The 20,815-nt window shown below is 43.3% G+C and overlaps 1 protein-coding gene across 1 annotated transcript in view; it reads left to right on the plus strand.

The window, feature by feature from the left end:
• Positions 1-19,022, plus strand: part of LIPH (lipase H) — a 48,687-nt gene extending 29,665 nt beyond the window's left edge. The window contains exons 5-10 of the mRNA XM_059163229.1: positions 128-217; positions 3,219-3,386; positions 4,729-4,824; positions 6,720-6,831; positions 15,341-15,514; positions 16,885-19,022. Coding sequence (XP_059019212.1) covers positions 128-217; positions 3,219-3,386; positions 4,729-4,824; positions 6,720-6,831; positions 15,341-15,514; positions 16,885-16,972 — 728 coding nt within the window. The 3' untranslated portion in view covers positions 16,973-19,022. The remainder of the gene's footprint in view (positions 1-127; positions 218-3,218; positions 3,387-4,728; positions 4,825-6,719; positions 6,832-15,340; positions 15,515-16,884) is intronic.
• The last annotated feature ends 1,793 nt before the right edge of the window (positions 19,023-20,815 follow it).

Raw genomic sequence — 20,815 nt, forward strand, 5'->3', positions numbered from 1 at the left:
GTAACTTTGGACAAAATATTTAAATAGGTATAACAACAACAACATAGTCCCTGCCTATATTCTTCCAGCAAATGAACTATGCAACGTGAAAAGTTCAAAAATAAAAGCACAATATGTTCTTCTCTAGCCCTGGGCTACAGGGAACCATTAGGAAACATAGACTTCTACCCAAATGGAGGATTGGATCAACCCGGTTGTCCCAAAACGATATTGGGAGGTAAGTGCAGATCCTTCACATCTTGCACAGTAGTGGTTTTAAAAGGCTTATTTAAAAAATCTGATCTTATTGTATGGGTAATAGTTTTTAATAGAAAACAAATAATCTGAGAAGATAGATACAGTGTTAGTATCAATTATGTCTTAAAAATTATTACTCAAATACACTATTTAAAAAAATATATAACAGCATTATTTACAATAGCCGAGATATGGAAGCAACCCAAGTTTCCACCGATAGATGAATGGATAAAGAAGATACGGTGTATTTATACAATGGAATATTTCTCAGTCATGAAAAGGAATGAATTAAATCATTTGCCACAACATGGATGCATCTAGAGGGTGTCATGCTAAGTGAAATTAGTCAGAGAAAAACAAATACCACATGATTTCACTCATACGTGTAATTTAAGAATAAAACAAGTGAACAAAGAAAAAAGAGACAAAGAGAAAAAAATAAACCCTTAATTATAGAGAACAAACAGAAGATTACCAGAGAGGAGGTGGGTGGGAAAATGGGGGAAATAGGTGAAGGGGATTAAGAGCACACTCACCATGCTGAGTAATGAGTAATCTACAGAATGGCTGAGTCGCTATATTGTACACCTGAAACCACTGTATATTAATTATACTTAATTTAAAAACCAAATTTTAAAAAGCAAATAACCATAACCATATGATTAAAAGCTAATACAAATGATTTTTCTCTCTTGAAAAGGTATGTCCTTGATCTAGAAATTTCATATCTAGAAATCCCTCCTAGAGAAATAATGGAAAAGGTAGACAGAAGTCAAAGTGCAAAGATACCTGACATAGCATTATTTATAAATGCTAAATTTTTAGAAATAGTCTAAAATATCCAACATGGAAAATTGTTAAATAAGTATGGTATGCCCACATAAAGGAATATAATTGTTTAAAGTCATATTTTCAGATTAATGAAAATGCTTACAGTGGGATGTTAAGTGCAAAAGACACAAAACTCTACAGTATGATCCCAATTTGTTTCTTTAAATGTACATTTGTACATTTGTAAGTATAGAAGAAAAGATTAAACGTAAATGCTGAAAATAATTATTAGTGGTGAACTCTGGATATTGGACTTCTAGGTGATTTTTGCGTCATCATTTCCTATTATTTTATATTTTCTAAATGAGCATGTATTATTTTATAATGAGAAAAAACTCATAAAACAAAAAAAAAATGGATAGCTAGAAGGGAACATAAAAGTAATGCGGGGGACAGAATAAAAAACCCATCCTCAATTGCTCTAAGTATGTATTTGACCATTGCTAGAGAAAGTTAAATAATCATGAATATGATTCTAGAAAAAGATAATCTTATTACAAAATGGTAGCTGTGTACAGCCCCATGGGAATGACGTGGTGTTTGGAAATGATCCAGATGAATTGGCATAAGTAGGGTCAGCCATATTGTACCATAAATGGTGGGTGTACAAATCCTTTCCCATGTGGTAAGCGTCACTACCTCTAAGGAGCCAAAGATAGTGTGCTTTGCTTATTAAGGACATTCTCTGTATTGTTATCAATGTCATTGTTTCTGCAAGTGGAAGTTCCAAAAACAGTAAGTCAATACTGACCTGTCAGATTTAGTCCAGTCCAGCTTGGCCCGATGCGAACCCACACTTTTCTTCTCTTGCCCCGGTTTATTTCTGTCCTTCACTGATCTCCTCTGTGGGCATAAGTGGACTCTGGGGGAGGAGGAGACATGGGTCTGATTCAGCACTGAAAGCCTCTCCAAGCCACCTGCTCATCATCATAACTCTTCTTCTGGGGTTCACTGTTTCCTACTCAGACCCTCACCTCCATTGTTTGCCCATCTTTGGGGCCCTGCTCCCTTTCCTGAATGACTGACTTCATCATCAGACCCATAGACCCATCCACCTTCCAACAACCTTTCAGTGTTGTGTGCTACGGTGCTTTGTCATGTCCAGCTCTCCTGATGCCATCTCCACACCTTGCTGCCTTCCTCTCTCGTCACTGCACTAATGGCACCCACTAGGAACGAACTGGAGGCTTGCCTTACCTCTTCTTGCCCATTCATGGCTTCCAGTGCCACCCCTCATTGTTCAGTCCTCTTACTTCTCCCTACACCCTGTAGCAAAAGTGGAACCCCTACCTCTGGGCTTCTCTCATGAATGCCCTGTGTACACCCACTAGAGACTCCTTTAGGTCTCTACCGTGTCAGCCCCCACTTTGGCGTGAGAACATTCTGGAGCTGCCATAGAGCCTTGTTCATTGAATACAAAGTCCAGGCAAACTTGCTAGCTTTTTCATGGCTCTCAAAAGTACTAGAGAATCCTTATGTTTATTTCTTGCCAACTCCTGTGATCACTCCTCATGCATCTATTCTAAGATCTCCCTGCCTATAAACCCTCACCTCTGAGAGGTGACCTCGATTAAGATCTCACCTGAGGGAGCCATTCTATCTCTCCTCATTTGAGTTTACAAGGTCACTCTTCACATTCCTGTTCCCTTCTGCTCTCAGAGTGGAAGCATCCCCCATTCCTTTTCAAAGCCCTCTCCTCTGCTTGCCTTCCTTGGGAGGAATCCTCAGTGCCTTCTTTCTCTGTCTTTACTAGTTTAAATGTGTTTGCCTTCTGCTGAGCGTCTCTGGAGAAACTGTCATTGGATTTTTCTCTTCCTTTTCACAATGACAAAGGAAGGACATAGGTTGAAACTTAATTCTACCTCAAAATAGCTGCGTGACCTTGGTCAAGTCATTTAAGCTCTCTGAGTCTCAGTGTCCTGCTGGGTAAAATGGGGTTAATCATGCCTACCTTCTGTTATCCTGCCACGTGCCAGCAGGAATCCTGATCTATGGGTTTTTATAAGGATTCAATGGGATAAAATACACTGAAGTTTTTAGCACAGTGCCTGGCATCTAGGAGACGGGGTGAATCGTGCGTGTACCATGTGACGCACCATTGTTAAATGCTACACCTGCTCTACTCTTTCCTCGTTCCTTTTACGATCAAGGAGTGCAGTATTTTAAGTGTGACCACCAGAGGTCCGTGTACCTATACCTTTCTTCCCTGAGAGAGAACTGTTCCATCACCGCGTATCCCTGTGACTCCTATCGGGATTATAGGAACGGCAAGTGTGTCAACTGTGGCATAGCACAAAAGGAGTCCTGTCCCCTTTTGGGTAAGTCCAATAAGAGTTTTCCCCTCTGATTCACAAAGAGTTCATTTTTAGTAGGATCCCACACCATTTTACTATCTAAAAATGGGCCTGAAAATGACGTGGTGTAAAAAAATTTTTACTTTGCTTTTTCCAGCCAATTTGTTCTGTGAAGTACTCTTGGACCTCCCACTCATGTGTTAGAAAATCCATTTGTATCCAATTTCATCCAGAGGGCAGTGCAACCTCCCTGGACACTCGAGCATAAAAAAGAAGTTTCCAGACTAGTTTCCAAGCCCACCTAGGGTAGAGTCACCTTACATAGCCTGCTCCCATGGGGACATGTCTCCTCTTTGTGCACACAACCTCTCTGCTGGGGGAGGGTCACAGTGGGCCCAGACTCTGCTGTCAAACGAGCCTTGCAGAAAGATCCTTTCCAACAAACTGTCTGAAATGCCCTTACATTGAACCCTGGTTCTTATGTGCATATACAGTTTGGAATGGGGGGTCACAGATAGACTGCGGAGGCTGCTTGCATATTTGCCAAGGATTGGTAGAAATATTCCAGATTGTGAGGACTTTGAAACTGGATGATCAAGAGACTTGTCTAATTGTTAGAAGGAAAAACCCATGTTAACATCAGGTCGTGCTGCAGACAAGGGGTTCTCAACCTTGATTGTGCCTAAGTTAATTGGAAAGCTCTAGGAAACTCTTAAAAATTACTCATGTTCCCATTCTGGATTGGTCAAGGCAGCATGTGAAGGCCATTCTCTAAGGGTGCGGACAGAGTTGAGAGAGAGAGAGCGAGAAAGAGAGAGAGAGAGAGCTAGCTCAGCCTCATTCCTGCAGGCACAGACAGGAAGAAGAGTCCCCTACTTGTTCACATGGTCCTCGCCAGCTCAGGTTCTGTGCAATTTAGGGGCCTAATTGTAGTTCTTCAAGAAAGCACAATGCTTAGCAAGAGTGATGCTATTTGAGGTATAAACCTGAATCAGTTTTATCTATAAAATGAGTGTATTACTGAAAAATGTCAGCGCTATTCTTAGTCTACCCAGTGTGTGAGAGAACTAGCAGGCTACTGAGAACCAGTGTGATACAATGTCAGTAAAAATGGGGGAGAGCCACTGTGGGGTCATTTTGCAAGTCCCAGCTCTGAGGGAGAGGGTAGCAAGAAGGGGCGGTGGATGCGGGGTCGAGGGGGCAATGCCCTGGTGGCTGACTCTGGACATCCTCCTGTAGGGTGGGTGTAAGAGGGGGGTTGTCTTGGGGGTGTGGGCGGTCAACTCACTGCTCTCACTACCTCCCCAGCAGCTTTGACACTTCCATAATACATGTTAATGTTCCATTTTTCCAACTTGCTTTACAGGCTATTATGCTGATAATTGGAAAGAGTATTTAAAGCAGAAAGATCCTCCTATGACTAAAGCATTCTTTGACACAGCTGAGAAGGAGCCATACTGCAGTGAGTGCTGGATGTGGTGGTTTGCTTGTGCCCAGCCCCCTCCTTTTTTGTTAAATGGCAGAGTCTCAGCTTCCTGGCTGCCTCCTGGCAAATGGCTTCTGGGCTACCTCCTGGCAAATGAAGGTCATAGTTTGGAGCTAGAAGGAGTTGGGTGGAATCCTGACTCCACCACATAATAACTATGTGACCTTGGTTAAGACATTTAACCTCTCTGAGTCTCGGTGTCCTGCTAGGTAAAAATGGGGATAATAATGCCTATCTTCTGGGTTATAAGGATTAAATCTCAACAAACATGATTATTAGCTTTGCTGGATGGCTATTCTTTTTTTTTATTTAATTTTAAAAAATTTTAATAAAAAAATACATTTGTATCTTTAAGCAAACTCTACACCTCATGTGGGGCTTGAACTCATGACCCTGAGATCAACAGTTACATGCTCTACTGACTGAGCCAGTCAGGCGTCCCCTGGATAGCCATTCTGATTGCTAAGATCTTCTAGAAAATTTGCTTAGCCCCCCCCAAAACTTGACTTTGTGCCCAGGTAAAACCAGGTGTCAGCCACATCTACAAAGCAACCATGATGACCTTCTAGTGACATTGAGAGTTTGAGTATTCCAGATGGGGGCTAAATGGGGCAGGAGATGATTAGATGCCCTGTGAATCAAGTAGGGATTTTCCTGGGCATATCTTACCGTCTTGTTCCCCCCTTTCATTTTTCTTAGGAGCACCCTAATGAAAGAGGTTGCAGATCAGTGGGTTTCCCTCCTCCTTTGGAGCCATTTGTGGCAGCCCAGGGTTTGCTGTCTGCCCAGTTCAAGTGAGACAAGTGCCCGAATAATAATGGGCCATGAAATGGCAACACTAGGGCTAACCTAATTCCTTTATGGGACCAACATATCCCTGAGCCTCCATTCCCTTCTTGGCAAGTCTGATCGAGAGATAGCAAGTGTGGCTGTCATGGTGGGTTCCCCATCTTCCCAAAGCATCTGTGACCTTGGGAAGCAAAGAGTGGGGAGGAAGACTAATTCTCTGAACACATCATACACTCTGACTTATTCAGTAGGAGTATACTGAGTGTCTAGAAGGCACTACTTCCAGGATTACAAAGAGGAATCCCTGCCCAGTTACTGCTGTCGTGTATTTTAGCTTTATTTTTTTTAACTCCATAAGACGTTACTCAGGCAATATTTGTATAGATGTACCCATATACTTACCAGGTTTTTTGATGATCATTTTTTTCTCTTGCATTTGTAAATTCAGATAAGTGTGCTGACTAATGGGAGAATACCAGAGCATGATAAGAGTTCTAAGAGGGAAACCTGGCTTAGTCTGAGGGTCAGTGAAGGCCTGACCTGGAGGAAGTGACATTGAGCTGAGACCTGAAGGATGAGCTGGCAAAGTCAGAGTGTCCAAGTGGGGAGAAGGCCCAGTAGCAAAAGACAGCCTGGCAGTGCCGGTGATAGGGCATGACTGGGGACGACATGAGAGAGGCTGGTGGACGTGGCCCAGATTATGGAAGACCTTGTCTGCTCTGGAGTGTCTCTGCATGGCCACCTGGTTGGGTTATTCTACATGGGGAGAGAGTGCAGTGAACCAGTCTTACTCAGCAGTAGACCATGATATCTCAGTCCATAAGGTGGGAACACCAGTCCAACTGTGATGCCTACACCTGACAACGGGAGACCACTGAATGCCACCATCACCCAGCCCATCTTTACTGAAAAGAATGGAAAGGACTATTAGAAAATTCTGCCCTGGATCTTCGCAGAGACTCTAGGAGGGGAAATCACAAGAGACTCAAGTTATGAGGGAGGTTGGGTTTTTTAGGAATTGACCTTTCAGGGGACCAGCTGAGAGTGCGCCTTTCTCATTGTGCTCTCTTCTTGTTTTGTAGTATATCATTACTTTGTGGACATTATAGCTTGGAACAAGAACATAAGAAGAGGGTCCATTACAATCAAACTGAAAGACAAAGCTGGAAACATCACAGAATCCAAAATCAATCAGTAAGTTGGGCTGGGATAGTTTGCAGTTTGGCATCTCCCTTTTTGTGCAGAGAAATCATATCCCAAACATACTCACTTTCTTATTTATAGGGTTGTACTTGTCCTTGCTCCACAAAAGATCTAAGAGAGCAGTTGCTTCTTGTGGCTCTTGACCCTCCAGGCTCTTTACAAATGAAAGCAGTGTAGAGATTTCTTTTCTTTTCTTCTTCCCACCCTCTTTCTCTCCCTTCTGCTCTCCCTCCCTTTCTTCCTCCCTCTCTCTCCCCTCCCTTCCTCCCTCTCCTGCTTCCTTCCTTTGTTTAAACATTTCATTGCTAAAGTCATCCTTGCTTGCTGTAAAGGATTTAAACAGTAAAGAAACATCGTAACATAAAAGTGCAAGTACTTGTCCCATCCCAACAATCCCACCCCTAAAGACACATATCCCGCCACACATTTCAACCTTTTTTGAGTTCATGATATGCAAATATGTAAACATATATATGTATGTTTCTGAAACTCAGAAAATGTGATTTGCAAAAGAAAATTGGAAACATCCTAAAAATCCAATGATGGGGAAATGGTTAATTAAATATTATCATGTAATAAAATATTACTTATATATTAATTTATGAAACATTAAATGACATGCTTATAATATGCTATGTGAAAAATGAAGGGCATCAAATTATAGAAGGTATAAAATTAGTTCAACAGTGCCAAAAAAAAATATGCCTATTAGATTGTGGTAGGAATATGAGTGCTTTTTTCAGCTTCTCTTCACTTTTCTCTTTTCAGCTTCTTTTACTTTTATATGATGTTGCATATATAGAGTTTAAAAATGGTTAATTGTTTTCATCCATTAATTTTATAATCAGGAGAAAGGGGGAATATAACTCAAAAACCTTTAAGCGAAGAAGTCTGAGGCTCATTTTATTCATTTACTCAGGAAACATTTTTGGGGGTCCTATTATCTAGTAGGCACTTGGGTTGTCTGTTAACTTCACTCATAGAGAACCAAATGGAATGTCATCTGAAACTGAATGTCACCCATGGGTTTACCATGTAGATGAATAGGAAAGCTGTGTGTTTTGATGGTATGGAGGTGGCTTTTTTTTTTTTTTTTAAGGCATCCTTGGATCATAATAATAACAGCCTTTGTTTATTGAATTAAGCACATTACACATGCTGGCTAATGCAGGTCCCACTAAAACCCCGTGAGATGGTATTATTATCTGTATTTTATATTTAAGGACTAGAGGGTCATTGGCTAATACCACACTCCCTCGAACGCCAATGGCCCCAAGCCCAGTGAGGCTGCATTTTCAGGGAGGGCACCGCTAGGGGACGCATCTTGAATAACCAGCGCCAGGCGGTTTACAGGCTGTGATCCTCAGTAAGGAAGCTGGGCAGAGACCTCATCTGGAGATTCTTAGAAACAGCAGGGGAAATTGCAGTTACAAATGAGACGTGGTCACTTAAAAAAATTGGTTATTCATGCTAATAACTGGTTACATATCGGCTTTACATTGTTTTAGGAATTTTAATCTTAGGTAGTAAATCTCTCCTGACTAGGACTTTCTAATGTGAAGGGTTTTCTCTTGATTAAGATCGCGACCTTAACATCTGTCCTTCATTCACATTTAGTCATTCTCAGTCACATTTGTGAAAAAGTCATCACCATATCAGAGAATATCCGGGGAAAAAAGGGAAATGGTTGTTCTATTACATGGTGAAATATGTCTACTTTTCTCTTTCTTTGCCAGGTAAACTTTTAGTTTTGAGTGTTTTTACAATAGTATCAGAGAATGTGCCCCGAGTTTATTCAGTCTTACCGGACTATGGGTACAAATGGAATCACACTCAAGGATATTATCTGCTTGGCGATTCTCCCTCTATCCATATCTTGGATGTATTTCTTTTTATTCTTAAACCTTTAAAAAATTAAGATATAATTCACCTACCATAAAATTCACCCTCTTAAAATGTACATTTCAGTGGTTTTTAGTATATTCACAAAATGTACAAACATTACTACCGTCTGATTCCAGAACATTTTTATAATCTCAGAAAGCAACCCCATACCTATTAGTAATTCCTCGTTCCTCCTTCCTCCCCAGCTCCTGTCAACCACTCATCTGCTTTCTATTTCTATAGATTTACATATTCTGGGCGTGTCACATAAATGAAATAATACAGTATGTGGCCTTTTGGTGTCTGGGTTTTTTGGTTTGTTTGTTCAGCATAATATTTTCAAGATTCTATAGCAGTACCACGACTTCATTATTTTTATGGCCACATAATATTCCGTGGTATGGATAGATCCCATTTTATTTCGATCCACTGACCTCTGGGTTATGGGCCCAGCTCACTTCTACCGTGCCACTCTTCACACATACAACATTTTATTTATCCTTGTATCAGTTGACGGGCATTTGGGTTGTTTCCACTTTTTTGGCCATTATGAATAATGCCACTATGGACATATGTGTACCAGTTTCCGTGTGTACCTACGTTTTCATTTCTCTTGGGTATATACCTATGAGTGGAGTTGCTGGGCCATACGATAACTGTGTATTCCACACATTTTCAGAAAATGCCAAACTTTTCCAAAGCGGCTGCACCATTTTACATTCCCACCAGCCATGTGTGAGAGTTCTAATTTCCCCCACATCCCTGCCAACACTGTTAATACCTATTTAAAATTTGTTTCTTTTGCATTGTGATAGAAAAACACAAAACATAAAATTTACCATCTCAATCATTTCTGAAAGTATGTTCACATTGTTGTGAAACAGACCTCCTAGAACTTTTTCATCTTGTAAAACTGAAATTCTATACCCATTAAATAACAACTCCCATTTCCCTCACCCTCTAGCCCTGAGCAAGCACTGTTATAGTGTTCCTATGATTTTGACTACTCCTATGAGTGGACTCACATAATATTCATCTTTTTGTGGTTGGCTTATCTCACCTAGCATAATAATCAAGTTTTATCCATGTTGCAGCATGAGACAGCAAGACTTTATCTTGTTTGATAAAGGCTGAATAATATTCCTTTGTGTGCATTATCACATTTTGTGTAAATATCACAGGCAGGTCTGTTTTCTTTATTGTAGCCATTCTAGTGAGCATTATGTTATATCTCGTGGTTTTGATTTGCAGTTCCCTAAGGATTAATCGCTTTGAGTGTCTCTCATGCGCTCACTGGCCATTTCTATATATTTTTTTGAGAAATGTCTATTCAGGTCCTTTACTCATTTTTCCTTTTCCATAGATTTCATTTTTTAGAACAGTGTTAGAGGGGCATCTGGGTAGCTCAGTGGGTTGAAGCCTCTGCCTTCAGCTCAAGTCATGATCCCAGGGTCCTGGGATCAAGCCCCAAGTCAGGCTCTCTGCTCAGCGGGGAGCCTGCTTCCCTTCCTCTCTCTCTGTCTGCCTCTCTGCTTGCTTGTGATCTCTGTCAAATAAATAAATAAATAAATAAATAAATAAAATCTTAAAAAAAAATAGAACAGTGTTAGATTCCCGAAATCGAGCAGGAAGTGCAGAGATTTCCCATATGCGCGCTTGGCCCCATACACACAGCCTCCCCAACTATCAAAATCTGGGTAATGGAGTGGTACACCTATTGTCATGAGCCAAAGTCCATAGTTTACATTAGGGTTCACTGTTGGTGGCGTACATTCTATGGGTTGTGACAAACATAGAAGAACAATGTATCTACCATTATAGGATCATGGAGTAGATCCTATACTCCTAAAAATATTCAGTGCTCTGCCTATTATATCCATCTCTTCCCTCTAACCTTTGGCAACCACTGGTCTTTGTTCTGTCTCCATAGTTTTGCCTTTTCCAGAATGTCATGTGGTCGGAATTGTCTGGTATGTAAACTTTCCAGAGTAGCTTCTTTCACTTAGCAATAGGATTTAGGTTTCCTTCATGTATTTTCGTAGCTTACTAGCTGATCTCCTTTAAGCACTGAATAATATCCTCTTGTCTGGATGTACTACAGTTTACTTATCCATTCTTCTACTGGAGGACATCATGGCTACTTCCAAGTCTCCAAAATTCTGAATAAAGCCGCTATAAACATCTGGGTACAGGTTTTATGTGCCTTGTTTTAAAATTGGGTTATTTACCTTTTTACTGTTGAGTTGCAAGGGTTGTGAATATACTCTGGACACAAGTCCTTTATCGTTTTAGGTCTCACATCTAGGTCTTATCCATTTTGAGTTCATTTTTGCCCATAGAATGAGGTAGGGGGTCTGACTTCATTCCTTTGCCTGTGGATACCCAGTTGTCACAGTACCCTTTGTTGAAAAACCTATTCTTTCTCTGTGAATGTCTTGACACCTTTGCCTAAATCAATTGACAGTCAGTGAGAGAGTTTATTTCTGGACTCGGAATTTTCTTCCATTGATCTATGTATTTATCCTAATGCAAGTACCACAGTGTCATGTAGCCCACTATAGCATTACTGACGCTTTCCCACAAAGTTTAAAATCAGAAAGTATGAATCTCCCAAATTTGGTCTTTTTCCTTTCTTTTTTATTTAGAGAGAGAGAGAGAGAGAGAGGAAGCGTATGCTGGGTAGTGGGGGTGGTCAGCAGAGGGAGAGAGAGAATCCTAAACAGGCTCTACTCCAGGCATGGAGCCCACCGCGGGGCTTGATCTCAGGACCCTGACATTGTGACCTGAGGTGAAATCAAGACTCAGAACTTAATTGACTGAGCCACCCAGGTGCTCCAAGTTTGGTCCTTTTCAAAGTTGTTTGACTGTTCTGGGTCTATTGAATTTCCCTATGGATTTTAAATCAGTTAGTCGGTTTCTGGGAGAGGGGAAGGAAGCTGAGATTTTGACAGAGATTGTTTCTGCCCACCCCCACCCTAGACAGTAGGAGAGTTGTTTACTTAGAATTCATTTTTAGTTCACCCCTCTGCGGACTCTTCCATTCAACTCCCCTCCTTGAGTGGCTCTGTTCCCTCTCCTACTGCACTGCAAAGCCATGAAAAAGAAAACCCATTACCAGCTTTCACAAAAGGCCACCAAAAGGTGATGTGATTTCAGTATTTCTACCTCCACCAATTTTTAAGGTTTCTCAATAATCTTCACTTTCCCCTTCGCTCAGTGCAATGTAAAAGGTTTTGAGTTTTGCTTTTAATTGTATCCATCACTAGGGCACATCCTACCAGAAGCAAACATCTGGCTCCTATTATGGGTCCTAACCCGTAGGTCACCAGCTCTCACTCCATTTATTCTGGTATGACCCCAGTCCCTTGGGTAGTGCCGCCCCAGGTATTTCCAGATTTCCCTCCAGGTGGAAGAGAGGGTTCCACCTGTACTCATAGACAGGCTTCTCAGCTACAGGAGGGTTTTCCCCTCTCCTGCCTTCCATCTGTCCCACTGGGTTTCACCATCTGCCGGTGGCCTCACCCTCTCCTGAGGCCCTACCTGCTTGTGGTTGCACAGCTGTTCTCGGAGGGGGATCCAATTCAGGGCGACTGGCTGCCGTTGGTCATCCTGTCACTTGTGTCCTCACTTGCAACCTTCCATCCTTCCTTGACCTTGACACGTACCGGTCAGTTATTTTTAGAATGCCTTCAGTCTGGGTTCTTGTCTGATGCTCCCTCGTGATTACATTCAGTTCGCGCATCTCCTGCAAAAGGGGTGTAGAAGTGATGCTCTGTTTGGCTCAGCGTGCCCTCTCAGGAGGCCCACAGCTTTGCTTTATTCCATGAACGTGGATCAGTTCATTAAGGGGGTTGCTGACAGGCTTCTTCACTATCAAGTTACTGTTTCTCCTTTGTATTAGTAAGTACATTGCAGGGAGGTACTGTGAGACCATGTAAATAAATGTTCCATTACTGGTCAAACTTTTACCCACTACTTTTGAGGTTTTGTGGTTGAATTGTTACGACTGTGGTTGTCAAATGACGGATTTTTCTAATTCGTCATTTAGGAAAAGCTTTCTCATTTCCTCCATTTGTTTGGTCATATCAATATGAACTCATGGATTTTTATTTTGTTAATGTTCATGTTAAATTACTATCATTTACTTATTTTGATATTTAAATTGTACTACCATCTACTTATTTTGATATTTAAATTGTCTCAGATCCAGCCAGTGAAATCTCTTCAAATTGGGCCTGTGCCCTTTTTTAAATGCATTTTTTTATCATTATGAAAACACATAAAGTTTATTTATTTTTTTTTTTTTATAGATTTTATTTATTCATTTGACAGAGAGAGATCACAGTAGACAGAGAGGCAGGCAGAGAGAGAGAGGGAAGCAGGCTCCCTGCTGAGCAGAGAGCCCGATGCGGGACTCGATCCCAGGACCCTGAGATCATGACCTGAGCTGAAGGCAGCGGCTTAACCCACTGAGCCACCCAGGCGCCCCTAAAGTTTATTTTTTTAATCATTTGTAAGTGTACAGCTCAGTAGTGTTAAGAGTAGTCATGTTATTGTGAAATAAATCTCCAGAATCTTTTCAGTGTGCAAACTGAAATTCCATTCCCATTGATGAACATTCCCTTTTCCTTCTCCCTCCAGCTTCTCCTAACTACCATTCAACTTTCTATTTCTGTGAATTTGATTACTCTAGATACCTTATATAAATGGAGTCCAAAAATATTTATCTTCTTGTGATTGGTTTATTGTGTCTAGTATAATGTCCTTGAGGTTCATCCATCTGGTAACATGTGAATTTCCTTCCTTTTTACGGCTAATATTTCATTGTGTGTTGATATCACGTGGGGTTTATCCATTCAGCCACTGACGGACATTTGGGTTGCTTCCATCTCTTGTCTCTTGTGAATGTTGCTGCTGTGAACATGGGTGTGCAAATATCTTTTTGAGACCTTGCTTTCAATTCTTTGGAGTTTCTACCCAGAAGTAGAATTGCTGGATCATGAGGTAATTCTATTTTTAATTCTACAAAGAGACCCCAGATCCTTTGCCATTGTGGTCATACCACCTTAAATGCTAGCAACAGTGCACAAGGGTTCCAGCTTCTCCGTGTCCTCATCAACACTTCTTCTTCTTCTTCTTCTTTTTTTTTTTTTAGATTTATTTATTTGACAGAGAGAGAGAGAGAGAGAGAGAGACAGAGAGACAGCGAGTGAGAGAGAGCACAAGCAAGGGGAGTGGGAGAGAGAGAAGCAGGCTTCCTGCCGAGCAGGGAGCCTGATGTGGGGCTCGATCCCAGAACTCTGGGATCATGACCTGAGCGGAAGACGCTTAATGACTGAGCCACCCAGGTGCCCCATCCTTGTCAACACTTCTTATTTTCAGTTTGTGTGGGCTTTTTAAATAGTAGCCTTCCTGATGAGTGTGAAGTGATTCTAGATCCTTTGGAACATCTCCACCATTCTTTGAGCCCTTCCTCCCTTTTTGGCACACAGGTTGTTGGAGGTCCGCTTTGCACTTTCCCTGTCCGAGCCTTGGAATCAGCCATTTCTCCTGCAAGAAGGAGGTTTTAGTGAGGGTGGTATTTAAAAATCAAAATCTAAAAACAAAACAAAACAAAACAAAAAACAACACCTTAAAAAAAAAGGTGGGGGGGGCGCCTGGGTGGCTCAGTGGTTAAAGCCTCTGCCTTCGGCTCAGGTCATGATCCCAGGGTCCTGGGATCAAGCCTCACATCGGGCTCTCTGCTCAGCAGGGAGCCTGCCTCCTCCTCCTCTTTCTCTCTGCCTTCTTGTGATCTGTCTGTCAAATTAAAAAAAAAAAAAATCTTTAAAAATCAAAATCTGGGTACCTTTCAGATTAGTTTTACATGTGGCATGTTTGCTCTCCACAGGGCTTACACATGATTCTAGTGGGGCTGGGGTGACACGTGCCTCCCCCACCCCCAATCCCACCTCCAAATTAAGGATTCACTTCTAGAGCAAGCCTCCCATTTCTGAGTGCAGGGCGGGAGGATCTCCAGGGTCTCCTGACCCAGCTGAACCTCCCCCGTGGGTTTACCCTAGGCTCAGTGTGAGATTCCAACTGTAGGAAACATCAAATACTTGGGAAATTATTTAGCTATCTTATTTGAGAGGCAGGACTGGAAGAACAGATGCTGAAGCACAGCTTCTCTATTAGCAGCTAGCTGGGCTAGAAATACACACACACATCTAGCAATGTGGATTCATGGAAAGACTCTAACCTTAAACTCAGAAGTGAGCTTGAATCCTCGCACAGGTGCATGTAAGCCGTGTGACCTGGGTGAATTTAAGCTGTACAGGCATCTGTTTCCTTGTCTGTAAAATAACTAATCCTTATCTCGAAGAAGCTTTCAGGGGAATGGAGACGTGTTGAGAGATGAGAATGCTATCTGGTGTATGGCACGTGGGTGCACCTGTCTGGTGCCCCAGTGTCTCATTATTCTTGGGGCCAGAAGCTGCATTGATGCTGTTCTCTGGAATCCAGCAGAACTTGGGGGTCAAGTGGCTACCTGCTTGTGTGTGATTTGTAGGCATCAAAACTGCTTCCTTTCATTAGCAATCTATATCCACTTAGAAATATTATCTCTTCCTTTCAGTGAACCTGCAGTATTTCAGAAATACCACCAAGTGAGTCTGCTTGCAAGATTCAGTCAAGACTTGGATAAAGTGGCGACCGTTTCCTTGGTGTTCTCTACAGGATCTATAATAGGCCCCAAGTACAAGCTCAGGATTCTCCGCATGAAGTTAAGGTCACTTGCCCATCCAGAGAGGTGAGCCATTGGCAGGGTGTGACAAGCCCTTGTTTTCCAAAGACCTTACCAGTTCCTGTCCAGTCCTCTGGGTCTGAGGTTTTAATAGGTCTTCATAGATTACAATGAAGAAGGGGAGGGGTTTTCCAAAAATAGACATGATAAAAACCAGCAACCCCATAATTGAAGAAAATTTTACTAGTAGGCACTTAAAGATAAATGGCCCAATAATCCAAAGAAATCATGTTACATGCTTATGGTTACATAATTCTGCCCTAATCACTCCACCCACACTGCTTGCAAGTATTTTTGTTGTGGAAAAGAGCCTCATATAAAAAAAAAGGTAAAGAATAACCAGAATGTTTTATTCCATTGATGTAGTATGAAAGTACTATCTTGATGTTGAACTTGAGTGACCTTGTTCTTGGGAAATACACATTGATGTATTAAGGGAGAAGCAACCTATTCTCTCAATGGGTTCAGAAAAAATAAGCAACTGTGTGCACGTGTGTGTGCACGCGCGTGCAGGGGGACAGAGTTGAATTGGGGGAGAAAGAGCAAAGCTGTGGCAGCATGGGCACTCTGTGACTGATGCCACTTCAACATACAGTCCAAGCACCCAGTCTATGGGCGGACAGTGCTGTGAGCAGTTAGTAGTTTATGCTATGAGTTCCTCTCTCCTAAAGGTTTAGGGTACCCTGAAATATTTAATAATACAACTTTCTTCTAAGAGGACAGTCATTACATCTTAAAACCGTGGGATTCCTTAATACTTTTTTTTCCTGATCATCAAAAGAATACACACTGGGGGTGCCTGGGTGGCTCAGTGGTTTAAGCCGCTGCCTTCGGCTCAGGTCATGATCTCAGGGTCCTGGGATCGGGTCCCGCATCGGGCTCTCTGCTCGGCAGAGAGCCTGCTTCCCTCTCTCTCTCTCTCTGCCTGCCTCTCCATCTACTTGTGATTTCTCTCTGTCAAATAAATAAATAAAATCTTTAAGAAAAAAAAAGAATACACACTGATTTTATAAAACCTGGAAAGTACGAAGGTGTTAAGAAACAGAATGATATCACCATCTTGTCATTATTCAGAGGCAACAAATATGAATAGTTTGGGTTATTTTTCTTCTAATCTCCTATTATTGCTTTAAGCCTAAATAAAAATAAATCAATAAAATCTTTAAAAAAATCAAACCTGGATGAAGTTAGGTGGCAAATAACATCTTACATCCTGCTTTCTTATTGTCACTGATATTTACCATAAGCTTTCTCCTATCACGTTAGGAATAATTGCTCCACGATGTTAGATCCTAAGGACAGAATGTGACTTCTTTTCCAAGAATGGGATGTGTTTACTACTTGACTGATGAGGATATTCTGTCTCACATCCTCAGGCCCGAGTTGTGTCGGTATGATCTTGTGCTGATGGAAAACATCGAGACGGTCTTCCAGCCTATCCTCTGCCCCGAGCTGCTGATGTAACCATTATTGGGACACAGGGGCACCAGTAACATCAAGCAAGCTACAACTGTAGTCTTTTTTAAAGCATCACCTCACCTCTTCCTCAAGGCACAAACCAGTATGAATAAGCAGGTGTTTTTCCAGCAACATCCCATGGATGTCACATTGCAAAATGTCAGGCGACCTTGGATTATGGAACGGTCCTGGGAATGGAGCCCCTAAGTAGGGCAAGTCAGAAATAGCCAGGCTCCCCACAGCCTAGCGCCTTGTCTGGCTGCGTCCTGGGGCCTTGTTTGTCCTGGTCTGTCAGCTCTGCTGCCAGTCACTGGGGCAGCTCTGCTCAGCGCGGAGAGCATCCGAAAGGGAAGGACTGGCTGGAGACCTCACTTTGGACTCGACCCCACACTCCCTGTGCCAAACTCCTCCAGGTCCTTATACGTAGGAAGGAATGGAGCCTGACCTACCTCACAGGGTTATTGTGTGGGTTTGGGGGACAAGTCTGTGAAGGGTTCTTTGAAATCCCATGGGGACCACATCCGTGAGTGGTTTGGTAAATGTGAATATGTTTTTATTTATTTTGATATGGCTGATCTAAGATGCAATAAGAGAGTTTCTCATCCTCAACAACAACCTGTCTCTTGAGCTGTTCGCTCTGGGAAGGCAGGAAAGCTACACCCCACCTGCTCTAAAGTGGGTTGGTGTGTGGAGGAAGGGGGGACAGAGGGACAGCACGGGGGGTGGGGGGCAGCTGCTGGGACTAGACAGTAAGCGAAGGGGCAGGGGAAGGTAGCTGAAGTGGTAGGACAGGCTCACTCACAGTGACCATGGAGGGAGCGAGAGGCAGGAGAAAAAAAGCTTGGTTTTCACTTGAGATGAAGAAGGGTCACTTTCCAGGCAACCCTCATTTTGAGCAGTCCTTCGGAAATGTTTGTCCTTGTTACTGACACAATTCATGTTATTTGAAGGAAATTAAGAGAATATGGAAATGGGAAATGAACACATGCTATCTGCCATCCACCTGTAGGAGGTCATGAATGTTCACCTTTTGGAATGATGCTGAGTAACCTGTGTCACTAACGTGAATCAGATCCTACACCAGTGTGCTCCAGTTGGAAAAATTCTTGGGCTGCCCCAGGAGTAGGTATGCTCAGTGAGTCTGGAGTGACGGCAGCAGCTAAGTCAAGAGGCCCTGGAGGGCCAAGGCCAGAGAGGCCAGAACCAAGGGTGGACCATCCCCGGGGCCGGATGTAGCGCAGGCACAGAGCCAAAGGAGTGGCACCACCCATCCCATAGCTGTGGCCACTACTATAAGATTCCCCAGATTCCGGAGTGTCACAGGCCCATAACCTCCTCCTCATCCAAGTGACTGTTTTCCTGCTGCTTTCCCTGAGAAGAGCCCTTTTAAAAGAAATGGGAGTCTTTATGTGATAAACTGGAGAACTCTATGCCTTCCTGTGTGGTACATCTTGTACGTATGTCTCTGTGTATCACATGGAGAATGAGCTTGAGAAGGATTGAGACTCAGAGATGCGCCTGCCTGTCCCTCTTCCCACATTTCTCCAGCCATTGTGCATAGAGAGATCAGTGTGCCGGTAGGCCCTTATTTCTTTTTAGAGTTTTACTGCTCCTGTATTTTTTTTTTTTTAAGATTGTATTTCTTTATTTGGGGAGAGAGACCGAGAGAGAGAGCACGAGCTGGGGGAAGGAGCAGAAGCAGAGGCGGAAGCAGACTCCCTGCTGAGCAGAGAGCCCCATGCAGGACTCAGTCCCAGGACCCTGGGATCATGACCCAAATCAAAGGCAGACCTTTGACTGAGCCACCCAAGCACCCCTCGTCCCGTGTTTTGACTAGCGCGCCACTTCCCCTCACCTGGTAGGCGGGGGCCAAACCTACAGCAAGAAAATGTTGGAGTAGCATAGCTATCATTTATGAACTCCTTTGGCCAGGGAGGTCTCTCGGCTTCTTCCTTAGTGTCTCCTAGCATGGTACCCGGCTCACTGGGGAATGGGCGGATGGTTGGACAAACGGATGAACGAATGAATGAGTAAAGGAAGGCATGAAATTTGCTCACTGGGTGGAGATGAATTTCAATGAGTCTCACCTGACAGCGACCTGGTGAAGTGAAGGCAGGTGTGGCCACTCCCTTCGCAGGTTCTCCTGAGGCCCCTGAACTTCCCGGTTTCTTGCTATCCTTGCCTCTCCTCTGTCTTCTTTGTCAGAATCTCTTTCTGAATCCCAAATCCGAGATGCCATTAAACTGCAGTCTACCCACCTCCCTCCCATCTTCATCAATTATCTCCTACTGAGCTTTTTTCCCCCTTATATTTATTTGTGAGAGTATTTGATTAATGTCTGTCATCTCCATTAGAAGCTCCACAAAAGGGGGGCGCCTGGGTGGCTCAGTGGGTTAAGCCGCTGCCTTCGGCTCAGGTCATGATCTCAGGGTCCTGGGATCGAGTCCCGCATCGGGCTCTCTGCTCGGCAGGAAGCCTGCTTCCCCCTCTCTCTCTCTGCCTGTCTCTCTGCCTACTTGTGATCTCTCTCTGTCAAATAAATAAATAAAATCTTTAAAAAAAAAAAAGAAGCTCCACAAAAGGTAGGGCCCGGAGCCTCATGTGGCACCTACAATGTCGTCTGTGCCCAGGACATAGTGGGATGAACACCTCCCGGAATCTTCTGAGCCCTGTGGAACCATGTGCAGTTCAAAAGCACCCTCCACTCCCAGCCATCGCCCATTTCCACAGAGTCGCACCCCCTTCTCTGCCTTAGCCTTCCGCCCAGCACTTCTTTATTATTGTTTCCATTCTCTCTGCAGACCCACTACCCATCTCCTCGGCTCCCCAGGAAAAGAGAGAGATTGGCTCTTTTTTTTTTTTTTTTTCACTCCTCTCTAGAACCTTCCGGATGGTCCTGACACCATTCTTCACCAAAACCACCCGACCCGAAGGCAAGGAGATCTTGCTGTCCTCCACTTCCCCCATTTGAGCACCTTGGCTAAAATCCTCCAGGTCCCTCCGGCATTCCTGGATGACTCCAAGCTGTGGCTCAAAGTCCCCTCTTGCTTTCCACAACTCCCTTCTGCCACTGACTTTGTATGTGTATCCTCACTGCTTGTATTAGGCTGCATTGTATTCTGTTTCCGTGTCTGTACCTCTTCTGAGACTGAGCACTGCCAAGAGCGGTTGTGGCGTATTTGTTGCCCTAGCACCTGGCATAGCACGAGGCACAGAGCAAGTAGTCAGTGTCTGCTGGACAGAATGCAGTGGGTTCACCTTCAGGACTCAAGGGAGTCACCTCCACTTGGAGTTAGACAGCAATACACTTAACAAACCCTAAACTTGGAACCTCTTATCCTTGGACCCCTGCCTGGTGCTCTCAGTCCTGCAAAACCTAGCTTAGCCAAGAAGATTTTGAATGCCAGTAACAGAAATCTTCTCATACGAATGCAAATGTTACTAGAGAGAGGATTTGTAGAAACCCAAGAGCTCAACCATCAGCTTTCAGGAAGCGTTGGGGTCAGGGCAGCCCAGAGCCTTGAGCAAAAGAGATGGGCCTCAACTGACCCTATGCTCTACCTTGAGTCTCTCTGACTCAGCGTGGCTCCCTCACAGGGCAGCTGTGGACCACTGAGATCTTGGTATTACTGTGTCCCCAGCTGTTCAATCACTAGGTGGCCCAATTCCAAAATCCAGGGAGAGAAAGCAGCGCTTTGATCCTCTTCTTGGGGAAGGTGTCCATCCCATTCCAATCAGTTGTGGCTGGAATGGGGTAGGGAAGCTAAATCCTGTGGTCCTCAAGCTACTCCTTTCGATTGCTCTCTGCTGATCCGATCCAGCCATAAAAGGAGCCTGAGTGCTATTGAC

Source organism: Mustela lutreola, chromosome 2, assembly GCF_030435805.1.
Source record: "Mustela lutreola isolate mMusLut2 chromosome 2, mMusLut2.pri, whole genome shotgun sequence".
NCBI classification, from domain to species: Eukaryota; Metazoa; Chordata; class Mammalia; order Carnivora; family Mustelidae; genus Mustela; species Mustela lutreola.